Source organism: Canis lupus, chromosome 14 (genome assembly GCF_048164855.1).
Source record: "Canis lupus baileyi chromosome 14, mCanLup2.hap1, whole genome shotgun sequence".
In the NCBI taxonomy this organism is placed as follows: domain Eukaryota; kingdom Metazoa; phylum Chordata; class Mammalia; order Carnivora; family Canidae; genus Canis; species Canis lupus.
In genome coordinates this window covers 62,753,693-62,766,737 of record NC_132851.1, presented here as the reverse complement: position 1 = coordinate 62,766,737, position 13,045 = coordinate 62,753,693, and the positions used below count along the sequence as shown (strand labels likewise).

The 13,045-nt window shown below is 37.5% G+C and overlaps 1 protein-coding gene across 10 annotated transcripts in view; it reads right to left on the bottom strand.

The window, feature by feature from the left end:
* Positions 1-13,045, bottom strand: part of SLC4A4 (solute carrier family 4 member 4) — a 343,433-nt gene that overhangs the window by 197,479 nt on the left and 132,909 nt on the right. For 8 of the 10 annotated variants that reach the window (XM_072775341.1, XM_072775342.1, XM_072775345.1 and 5 more), the window contains one exon: positions 9,089-9,224. In XM_072775341.1, the coding sequence (XP_072631442.1) occupies positions 9,089-9,224 (136 nt within the window). Of the gene's footprint in view, positions 1-9,088; positions 9,225-9,375; positions 9,569-9,669; positions 9,812-13,045 lie in introns of those variants that run through there. The other 2 variants (XM_072775346.1, XM_072775347.1) reach the window with 2 other exon arrangements.

Here is a 13,045-nt window from a genome sequence, read left to right as displayed (position 1 = left end):
AGTTGTGAAACATTCCAAGAGAGAATAAAAGACCCTTAATATTCACATGAGTGTGTGTGTAATTAAATGAATAGTTCTTCCCTTTGGTTGCTATTAGTTCCACAGAAATAGAACGAAAGGGCAGAAAAATAACAATTTTACGTCATACTCTTAAAGAATCCTATGGATTTGCCAAAAAGATAAACGGTGACTGGGGTTATTTCAAGAGTAATCATTTTACAGTGTATATTACATTGGTTAACTTTAGGTATATTATCTTTTCAGGCTTGCTCACACAATCTCTAACCATGTTTGTTGATAACTGTTACATAATCATGTATTTTAAAAATAATTTTAAACTATTTCAAAAATTGGGATTTGGGGAATAGGTGAAATAGGTGATGAGGACTAAGGAGTGCACTTGTCATGATGAGCACTAGGAGTTATATGGAGTGTTGAATCACTATATTGTACACCTGAAATTAATATAACACTGTGTGTTAACTGGAATTAAAATAAAAACTTAAAATAATTTTTGAAGAGTATTTTTACTGAAGTATAACTGATGTATAATTAATTAATAATTAATTATATCCTACTAATTTCAGATGTACATTACAGTCAGTCACATTTACATTTGATGTCATAATTTATTACTCAAGATAAGACTCTAGTATATTAAAAGCTTCTATAGCATATAAAACCATTTCAGGATTACATATAAGGATGTTATCTCTAGTGTAGTGACTCCTTGTCTTGATTCTTGAGAGAAGTCTTATTAGCTGAGAGATAAATCTTAGATCATAGGATATAAATTAAACCCAAGATAAATAACAAAGGCCAGCTAGAAACTCAGTAAATGGGAGTGTTTTATACAGCCTTCACTTCCTTCTTAATTCTACTCAATGAGACCCCCTTCCTGTCAGTTGCCATAAATCTGTACTACCAAATACATCCATATGTGAGAATGGGTCTTTTCTGCCATCTTTCTCAATTGTCCAAACTATGTAAGTTTAATAAAATTTTCTTTAAAAAAAAAAAAAAACACCTGGTGACTCAGTTGGTTAAGCGTACGACTTCAGGTTTCAGCTCAGGTCATGATCTCAGGTTTGTGAGATCCAGCCCTGAGTCACCAGGCTCAGGGGGAAAGTCTGCTTCTCTCCCACTCCCTCTGCCATCCCCTCATTCATGTGTGTGGGCGCCCTCTTCCAAATAAGTAAACAGATCTTTAAAAAACAAAAAGGAGCAAAATGACTACATTCTTTTGTGACCAATCTTTAGCTTCATTCCTCTCCACAGTTTGCATTGTAGGTAAGCTGACTAGACTTAAATATGATTTTAAAGAGGTTTTAACAGTATATTTAGAAATCATAAATCCCAACCAGCTTGGATTTATGGAATAGCATTACTCACCCTCCTGGCATACACCAGTCCTTTAGGTCAAGATTTAATCATAAAGGAATGAAAATGTAAAATCTCAAAACTAGCAAGCTAGCAAGTTCCTTAGAATCTACATTCCTAAGGGATAAGTATTATCTCATACTTCAGTTTAGCATCTTTTTCACTCTGAGGTTAGTAAATATTGACTGTTGTGATGATGTCATATCATAGCACAGCTAACAGCATAAGGGAAACTCTGGGATAATGACTATTAAATTCCTTTAAAATGTATTGCTCTGATTGTTCAAGGAACGGAGTATGCTTCCAACGTATGCTTTCAGACATAAAGTTTTATGTGGGTTTCCCACTTACAGATTGTTTGCATGCAGTTTCATTCCAGAAACTACACATGCTATGTCTAACTCATCACATATCAAGGACAAATTTGAAAAAAACCTGAAAATTACTCAATTCAAATCAGAACCCATTAAAGAAAAGGCTAAGGCAAAGGTACCAAAGTTCAGCCTACCCAAGTGCCAATGAATTTGTTAAGGTGCCTTAAAACCTTGTAATTACACTTTATAAAAAAAATAGACATTTTTACTGTAAAAACATTCTATATAAGCTACTATCTACCCTTTATAGTGACTGTGAATAACAATATATTTGCAATAAGTTTCCTACTTTTCCTTTTGTCTTGGTACTCCACATGTTACAAGAAAATTAATTTCAGAAGTTAGTTTTTAAATGCTTGCAATTACAAAACTGTTGTAACCTTGGAAGAAGAGTTTATTAGGTAAAGTTTATTTATTTCAAGGTCTTAAACGAAGAAGAATACAGCATGCTCAGTTTAATGCACCTTGAGTGACTGCCAACCAAACAGCATTTTTCTCGTTTATTAAAGAAATAGAAGGCCCACTGGGAATCACTGAATTTTGCAACTTTCCAATCATATGATTAAATATAATTTTAAAAAGACAAGACCTCTAACTTAAAAACATACCAATTTTACAGTGGAAAATAGACATGACTTTTGCCCTAGAATATAACCTAACTATATAAGATTAAAGTAATATATTTCTTGCTAACTAGTAAGTGCCTCATTACCTAAAAGAAGCCAATGCTAGTGTGTATCTGGGATAAATTATGTTTTTAAAAAGAACTCTTAGATTTCTAGATCAACTGTGAAAGCTACTGCAAAGCAGTATATGTAACTACGTGTAATTATGTAGATGATTAGATTCCATTTCCTTTAGCCTTTTTCTTACAGAAGAAATAAACTTGTTCTGAAATGGAATGTCCCAAAGTAATCTAGCAGAGAAAAGACAGAGAAGTTGGTGTAGATTGGGGAAAGGACAATCTCTCTCCAAATCCCCAGGGTAAGTATGCATGTCTGTGCTTGATGGTCATGCCCTGTAATCAGGTTTTCCAGAGGTAGGCTGGGTCAGTCTGCCAAGCAGAAACACAGATGGGTGCTCATTTGTGCTGTCCTGCTAGAAGTAAAACATCAATGCCCTTTTCCTTTGTTGGCTCCTTGTTTTGTTGGAACTTGTGACGGTCCTTTTTACCCAGGTTTGGCAACAAAAAACTGAATCACACTGGACTGACCTTTAACATATATTCTTATAACAGCGAAATCCGACATTAGCCATCTGAATATTCACTGAAGGAAGACAGAGAGCCAATAACCATTTTTGCAGAGGCAGCGCTGTCTCAAAGAAATAAAGAGCTTAGGGTGGTAGGGAAGAGCAGTAGCCCTTGATCCTGGCTTTGGGCCGACACCAAAGCTGGACCATGACTTATTCTTTCACTAGTTTGTGTCATGAACCTGTCAGCTAATGCCTAGCCACCTAGAAATTCTTAACAAAGAGCATAGACTTCTTCACTAATACCAAATTCTCCACTGTGATCACTGCTGTATTACTGAATGTCAGTACTTACCTAACACTCAGGAATACTCTCTAAAGAAAGAGTATTCTCTGCATTCCACTGATCATATACATTTCTCAGGTCTAATCATCCTATCCTTTGCCCAGTCTTCAATGTGTGCTTTATGTTGGAAGAGCCAATAAAAATTAAAAGTTCTAATTTTTAGGAAAGGGGAAAAGCAAGGGAAAGATGTGGAAAAAAGGGGTGGTGGTGGTGGAGTTGGCTGAACTTCAAACTTCATATAAATAAAGACTTCCCTTGTTCATAGTTTTACATGACTACTGTGCCTTCCAAGACTTAAATTGGGATATTTTTCCTACTACTGAAACCATTCTCTATTTTTTGAGACAGAGCATAACCCGAACTTCCTAACTAAAACTGAAGCTGCAGTAATGTTGAGAATCAATGTAGGATATTTTTGGTCAAATCAAATCATTAGCTACCTAAAATGTATAGAATATTAAAAGGGGTGGTATTGTGTCCTGTGGGGCTGTGGGCTCACAGTAGAAACTATAGCTGGAGAAGTCTAGTGGATTAGTTCTCTGTGGAATAAAACAGTCTATGAATCGGGGTTTTCACAAAAAAACCAAAGATCTCAATTTTATAAGTTAGCCAGAAAAATATTCATTGCACATTTTCATTTATAAAATCAATCCCTTCTAAGTATTAAACTTTTATTAGTTTGATAGGTTTGAGAATTTTTAATGGCAGAAAAAATCCTATCATCTCTAGAAAATGGATATCATAAGTGGCAATCAGAAATTACTGCAAAAACGTTCTTAAGCAGGGTACGTTGCAGGAACTAGAGATTAGTAAAACTATGAATCATTTCTGGAGGCACAATCACCTTCCAACTTCCCAACAGGATTTAGGTGGAGCTAATTCTCTTAACACATACTTCTTGACTGTGGACAGTATGCCCGGTAGTTGAAGGCACTAGAGACATAGTGATGAATAAAACAGCCAAAACTTTCTGCCCTCATGGAACTTTAATTTTATTGGAAAGAGAAAATAACAAGATATGCAATATGCTAAATGATGATAAGTGTTGAAGCACCTGGGTGGCTCAGTGGTTGAGTGTCTGCCTTTGGCTCAGAGCGTGATCCCAGGGTCCTGGGAATTGAGCCTCACATCAGGCTCCCCACAGGGAACCTACTTCTCCCTCTGCCTATGTCTCTGCCTCTCTCTGTGTGTCTATGAATAAATAAAGAAATAAAATAAATAAATAAATGATGATAAGTGTCAAGGAAAACATAATGAAGGATGGGGGTTAGATAGTATTGGGGGACGGTTTCAATTTTAGATGGGGCAGCCACTGAGAAAGTAATATTTGAATAAAGACCTGAGGGGGTGAGAAAATGAACCATGGAGAAACCGGGGAGTGTAGCAAGGAAAGCATTTCAGACAGAGGGAACAGCAAGTGCAATGTCCCTGGCACAGAAGCATGACTGGCCAGCGAGTGAACAAAAGGGAGAAAAGTAGATGATCAACGAGATCGTGGTAGATTGTTCATGAGGTAGGTAAGGGCAGATGCAGAGATACAGACTAATTAGGAAGCATTTAAAATAATCTAGATGAGAAATAATGGTGGCTTGCATCTGGGTTGTGGCAGTACTGAATGTGAGGTGTGGTGAGATTCTGAATATCTGAATATCTTTGAGGGTAAAACAAATAGGGTTTGCCAATGGATCAAGTAATGAGGGTAGAGAAAGAAGTCAAGGAAGATGCCAATGTTTTGGGCTCGAGCAACTAGAAGAATGGAGTTGCTCGTTGTGGTGGGGAACTCTGCAGGAGGAACAGATCTGAGGCAGGTAGATCAGAAGCTCCATTTTAGACATGTTATTTTTAGAAGTGTATTAGCCATCCAATTATTTATTATTATTTATTTTCAATTATTATTCATTTATTTTCAATCATATAAGGACAAAAGTTTGGGCTAGAGAACTTAATGTAGATGGCAGCAGCATATTAATGAATTAGGTTGAAACTTCAAACATAGGTCTTCTTATGAGCTTGATCAGTGGTGTGCTAGGTACCTTGGGTCTGTCATTCAGCAGTCCATCAGTCAGAAAGAGATAAATTACCACAGAACTCCAACTTTGGTCAAGGAATATACCTTAGAAAGTATTATATTTAGAACAGCTATTTCTAAAGCAATCAGTTCTCAACTACTCACACTCAACAAATACTACATAGCACAGTGAAGCTGTGGGAGTAAAATAGGGAAAGACAGACATGATGGTCCTCAGTTGGAAGAATTATTGTAATTAAGGAGACAAAATGAAAATAATAATATCACGTTTACATTTAACTAACCAATAGTAATTGTAGCAAGTCCTGTACAGAAGCCCTAGAGTGTAGACTGGTATGAGTATGTTTCTTCCCACTGCCAACACATGGAAAACTCCCACCACACATTCTCTCCAGCAGTACAGTCTCTTGGGGACTAATGACATCACCAAAAATGACACGTGAATTCTTGAGGAAATAAAGATTTTAAGTATTATAAAGTATTCAAAATTATCTTAATCTTCAAGAATCTTACATGAAAGTGCTATGTCCACCTCACTCAATGTTGAATCACCTACACAGTGAACTGTCACCTCTCCACCTTTCTGAGACCAAAGATCATATAAAATATAGTCTGCCTTGGACTGAAAGAAAAAGCAGGAAGCTACACCTGAATTCTACTCTATGATAGGCACTCACACAGAATTTCAAGAAGATAGTATGAATCAAAGTAGCTCTTCTGGCCACAACTGACTGACTATGCCAGCATATACAAAGGTCTGGAATTTTAGAGCTATAAACTATACATGAAGTTACAGAGATGCAACCCAGTATCCTTCATTGGATAGAAGAGAACACTCAAGCTCAGGAAGATTCCATGAGTACTGGCCCATAGTGAAGTAGCCAGTCAGCAACAAAGCCAAGACTAGACCAAAATCTCCCCAACACTCAGTTCAGGCTGCACCAGTACAATTTTCATTCTGTTTTTGTTTTTGTTTTTGTTTTTCCTATTAGAAAGAAGGAAAAGAAAGCATGAAATGGAGCTACTAGTATAAGATTCTACTTTGAAAGTCTTTTTTTTTTTTTTTGGAGGATGCTTTATGAACCAAAAGTATACTTTATGTAGTACTTTTAATATCCAGGTTATTAGAACTAAGAGAAGGGAATGAGAATTACTGTATCATGGAAAGAGGTCTTGAAAGAACAAAAATGAAGAGCTCCAAGGGGGAGCATCAAAGGTAGAGAAGCAGAAACATGCTACAGATAGCTTTTTGATAAGGAGAAAATATTAACCGAAGAAGTAAAACATGGGTCTGCATATTAGAATTATCCAGCAAATGGAAAATAACATATTTAAGATTAGGTTTTTTCCCCTTAATGCTACTGGGACGGCCAGGAGTAAAATGTAATGATTTTCTTCTCTGGGCACAGTTTAAGTTTTGGAAGATATGAAATTATCAATGGATTCTACTAAACTTTTTTTTTCCATTGAACTTTCTTTTAAAGTAGATGTTTCCACAAGGCCAAACTACCTAGAAATTCTTAGTGAGAAATAAAAGCTACTCTATCATTATCAAACAAATTAATTTATGAAGCTTCTCTATTATTAAAAATCCTAAATGGCTAAAGACATTCAATAGTACTTAGGAGTGCAACAATAATAATAAACCCATAAACCTACAGAGCATAAGTCTCAGTAACTAAACAAAAATTACCTAAAAAATCCAAATAACTTGAACATTTGATTACAAATGATATGATACATGAAGCTTTTAAAATATGCCCCAGAGGGGTACCTGGGTGGCTCAGTGGCTGAACTTCTGCCTTTGGCTCAAGGCGTCGTCATCCCAGGGTCCTAGGACCGGGTCCCACACTGGACTCCCAGCAGGGAGTCTGCTTCTCCTCTGTCTATGTCTCTGTCTCTCTCTGTGTGTCTCATGAATAAATAAATAAATAAAATCTTTTAAAAAAAAGAATAAAAAATAAAATATGCTACAGAAATGTAGCACCTGGCCAGCTCAGGTGAAAAAGCATGAAACTCCTGATCTCGGGTTATGAGTTCAAGTCCCACCATTGGGTGTAGAGCGTACTAAAAATAGATAAACTTAAAAAAAAGATATGTCCCAGAAAATAAAAGTTCTTTCTTTAATTCTCAAAAGAATCTCATCCAGAGAAGAAAAGACCATTGAGTTAGTGGTTCTTTACATCTCATCAACTTTTACTAATCATAGATGATAAAAAATATATTTCTTTCTCACTCTAGAATGACCTAGCTAGTAGTGGAACAACAGACATATCTCTTTTCCATCTAATCCACAGAAGAAGGCCTTCAGTTCTTTTGCTCTTATTTTAAACCCAAAGCTACAATAAGGATTTGATTTGCCTCATTCCTCAGATTGTAAAGATATTAAATTGAACACACTTGAAACTTGAGTAAGATACCATGATTTGTGTGTGAGTTTCTTTTGCTCACATCTTTATTCCCAGTATTTCATTACTGCCTGACATATACTATGCATTCAAAAAACACCAGTTGAATTTTATTTGAATTAAGTTGCAGACTATAGAAGGTGTATCTCGACATTATCTTGCTTGTGAAAGGGAAATATATTGAATCTCCATGCAAGTATGACAATGAGACTAGTAACTGCATTATATCGAATTCTTTCTATTACATAATTGTTCTACGTTCTAGAAGATAGGCATGGAGTAAATAACCTATATGTAGAAAGAAAGAAAAGCTCTGTTACCATGAGATTAATGAAATCTTAGATATTTCCGTGGTGCTTAACAATTTACAAGGTATTTCCATATATATACACATATATACATATAGGCATGCATATAAATATCTGTGACATAATCAGACAAATATTAAATAATACTACATTTACATATGTTACGTACCTTATATTGCATACATATATATTATATGTAGTAGATTATTATCCACTTTTTACTGATTATGAAATCAAAGTTCTGAGAAACTGAGTGCTATCCAGCTAACAGATAACAGAATCTGAAATTGAACTCAGATCTCTATACTCCAAGTGAGCCTTGTTCTTGCTTTTGTGGATACTTAAAGATGACAGGTTTCTACTTGGAATAATTCAAGTTTGTGGGTAAACATTGCAACCTCCCTGCTAACTGGAAATGGATGCTAATAAATGCTAACAACAAATCAGACATGATTTCACCAGACACCTTGGCATGTAGAAACTGTGGACACATATCTCTAAGCTATCATGTTTGGGTGCTTGAGTTTATCTCTTTAAGATATTTTACTATTGAGCACCTGGCTGCTCAGTGGTTGAGTGTCTGCCTTTGGCTCAGGTCGTGATCCTGAGGCCCTGCGATTTAGTCTCACATCAGGATCCCCAAAGGGAGCCTGCTTCTCCCTCTGCCTGTCTCTGTCCTCTCTTTCTCTGGGTATCTCATGAATAAATAAATAAAATCTCTAAATATATATATATATATATATATATATATATATATATATATATATTTTACGATTAAATAGCATGTGAATGGAGATTTACTTCTAATTCCTTAAAAAGGGTAAAACTGTAATAACGTGAATCAATGTAACAATGCTCTAGCAGTGAAATAAAGGGTGTCCTGCATCCACATCAATATAAAAGAGGAAAGACTCCTTTTATTCCTTAACACAGTCAACATGACGTTCCTCAGTTATTCAAAGTGTGAAGGTGAGAGAAAGGTGCCCACAGACAACGATCTTGCCTTGCACTTGCTTCCCCAGGTCGCCACTGCACAGCCAGCCATGCCTCACCTCGCTGTCTCCTTCCACTCCATCTCCTGCCCATCCACGGCGAGCAGCTCATCCAGTTCAGTGAAGAGCTGAGGGGGTGCTGGGCTGTCATCCTCCTCGCCCAAGATGAATCGGATACGTTCTGCGGCAGGAGAAACTGCAGAAGTGAAAATACTACGGTTAAACACAGGCTGGACAACCCTGAGGAAAGTATAGCTTCGAGCTCTTCCTCTGTCCCCAAGGCTGTTGGACTTCCCGGCCACGTTTTCCGTGGACATCCTCTTTGCTGAGCCTCTTTTATCACCAACCTACACACAAAAAGAACTCAAAGCCCTTCTCTGTATCTTCGTCCTACGCTAGGTCTCAGCTCGCCACCACTCTCCAGGACAAGGCTCCAGTTCTGTGTGATGTGTGACAAAGAACCTTTAGCCCGCAGATGAGCTGAGGTCCAACCGCATGACCTTCCCTCCTTCCCCACTTATGACCCATCCAAAATTATTGGACAGAAACCAGCCTGAGCCAACCACTTTTTCTACAGCAGTGGGAGGGGGCAACAGAGCATCCCAATCCTGAGTTCCCCCAGGCCCTCACCTCCCACCCACCTTCCCTCTGGCCAATGCCTAAAGCTCATGCCCTCACAGGAGCCTCACTGCTGGTAACTGGCTAAGTGCAAAGTTGATGAAGGAATATTTAACAAGATGGGGCCTCTTCCCTACATAAGGGCAGTACCCAAAAATGTTTAGTCACACTTCAATGCACTTGAAAAACAAGCCTAAGTAAAATATTGTACACCTGAGGAAAAAAATCTTTTCTGACACTGAAGCACATAATTGAATGCCCTACTAGCTCCTTTTGACCCTATCTTCTGAAAATCATGTAATGAAAAATTAACTAGAACTTCCCTCGAGTTATTGGTTATTTGCCCCTTCTTTTTTTTTTTTTTTTTTTTTAAGGAAAGGAAAAATTTGGAAAATAATGATATTATAAAACTAAGGCCCACAGATACTTTTTATAATCCTTGTGTAAAACCAAGAATGGCGTATGCAGGGGCACCTGGGTGGTCAGAGGTTGAGCATCTGTCTTCGGCTCAGACTGTGATCCTGGGGTCCTGGGATTGAGTCCCGCATTGGGCTCCCTAGCAGGAGCCTGCTTCTCCCTCTGCCTGTGTCTCTGCCTCTCTCTCTGTGTGTGTCTCTCATGAATAAATAAATAAAATCTTTGGATAAAAAAATGGTGCATACATGTGAATGTAGTCCAGGTACACAGATATATGTGTGTATACACATATACACACAGATGTGCACATATATAAATACACACATAAATTATAGAAATATATGTACCCAAATAATCTAACAAAACAAGAAAATCCCTACCATCTGAAAACTACTATAATACAGGACAGAATGAAATTCCACAGATCAAAAAATTCTACAAACCCATAAAAAACTATTTAACCTATTAATCAAAACTAATTATTAAAATAAGATACATGTTGCTTCTCCCTCTGCCTGAGTCTCTGCCTCTGTGTGTGCGTGTGTCTCTCATGAATAAATAAATAAAAATCTTTAAAAAAAATAAGATACATGTCTTACCTACAAAAATAGCAAAAAAAATTTAAAAAGATAATCCCACTGTTGCCAGAGACTTAGGACACATGCACCAGCACCTCTCAATTTATGTCACTGGTAGAAGCCTAAATATTTGGGAACATCTCTCTGAAGGAAAATTTGGAAGGATATGGAAACATTTTAAAAGTGTAAATATCCAATGAGATCCCACCTCACACCGGTGAGAATGGTGAAAATTAACAAGACGGGAAACAACAAATGTTGGAGAGGATGTGGAGAAAGGGGAGCCCTCTTGCACTGTTGGTGGGAATGTGAACTGGTGCAGCCACTCTGGAAAACTGTGTGGAGGTTCCTCAAAGAGTTAAAAATAGACCTGCCCTATGACCCAGCAATTGCACTGCTGGGGATTTACCCCAAAGATACAGATCCAGTGAAACACCAGGACACCTGCACCCCGATGTTTCTAGCAGCAGTGTCCACAATAGCCAAACTGTGGAAGGAGCCTCGGTGTCCAACAAAAGATGAATGGATAAAGAAGATGTGGCCTCTGTATACACTGGAATATTCCTCAGCCATTAGAAACGACAAATACCCACCATTTCCTTCAATGTGGATGGAACTGGAGGGTATTATGCTGAGTGAAGTAAGTCAACTGGAGAAGAACAGACATTATATGGTCTCATTCACTTGGGGAATATTAAAAATAGTGAAAGGGATTATAGGGGAAAAGAGAGAAAATGAGTGGGAAATATCAGTGAGGGTGACAAACCATGAGAGACTCCTAACTCTGGGAAACGAACAGGGGTAGTGGAAAGGGAGGTGGGGGATCCCTGGGTGGCGCAGCGGTTTGGCGCCTGCCTTTGGCCCAGGGCGCGATCCTGGAGACCCGGGATCGAATCCCATATCGGGCTCCCTGCATGGAGCCTGCTTCTCCCTCTGCCTGTGTCTCTGCCTCTCTCTCTTTCTCTCTGTGTGACTATCATAAATAAATAAAAATTTAAAAAAAAAAATTTAAAAAAAAAAAAAAAAAGGAAAGGGAGGTGGGCGGGGGGATGGGGTGACTGGGTGACGGGCACTGAGGGGGGCACTTTGACGGGATGAGCACTGGGTGTTATGCTCTATGTTGGCAAATCAAACTCCAATAAATAAATAAATAAGTGTGTAAATATCATGTAAGCCAGTAATTCTACCACTAGAAAGACATTCATTTCAAATAAATAATAGTTGTTACCTCAAAGACAGAGGTGACCACTGCAACACTGTTTATAATTGAGAAAAATAGAAAAAGCCTAAACATCCAAAAAGGAAGATTGGGACTGGTTAAATAAACTATAATATAACTGTTCAGTAAGTCACCATGTAGTTATAAAACATGGAGTCAAAATTATCATTTTTCACACATATATAATATCAAATGAAAAATAAAATTGCAAAGTCATATGAATAAGGTGATCCCACGTTAGGAAGAAAAAAATGCACATATATCCACAAAATAAAGTCCCATATTGAGGGAACCCTCATCGTGCATGGTTCCAATGGGCATGAATTTCAGTTACGGCCATTCAAAGAACGCCAGTTCCCCAACAATACAGTTTAAATTTCAGTTAGCAGAGTACATTAGTGGAGTAATTGCATAAAGTACAAATTTCGCTGCCAGCTCTTCAGTCCATAAACTCCTATGTAAATAACATACATGCCTCGTGGTCAGTGACCAATAATAATGTTTCTTGCAAAATCTGTCAGTGAAGTGATTGGTCACGGCACATTTGTTACCCAGTTCATGTACAGACAGCAAAGTGTACCCATGCTGCCTTCATGTCACAAGAGGGAAGTGACCAACAGAAATGAAAGTAGAAGACAAAAACAAAAGTGATATGGTGGAGTGGAAATGAAATCTGTGTCAGACGTAAATGGATTTGTAGAAGACAGAGCTGCCCATGGGAATGTTGACCATACTGCTCCTTTACCATGTGAGATAACCTGGATAACAGTGAAAAAGCACACAGTGAAGGCAAACTTAGCAACATAAATAAGGAAAAATGGTTGGACCAAAATGATAAAGAAGTGATGCTGAAAAAAAAAAAAAGAAGGAAAAAAAAAGCACTTCACATTAAAGGAACTCTCAGAGACATTTCTTGACATGGAAAGCACAAAGGAGAAAATTGGAAGTTGATCCAAACTTAGGAGGGAGTATGCAATTCATCCGGGCATAGAAAAGATGCTCGCTCTATTTCATAAGTTGTACAACAGGAAGAAGACAAGCATTATTCAAATGACTTCTAGTAAGACTTTACAAAGAAATAAAACACTTTAATCTCAATGTTTCTGACGTTTTAGAGTATACTAAATATTAGTTTTACTATTTTCATTTCCCTATACCTTTATAATCAACAGCAAGAGAATTCTT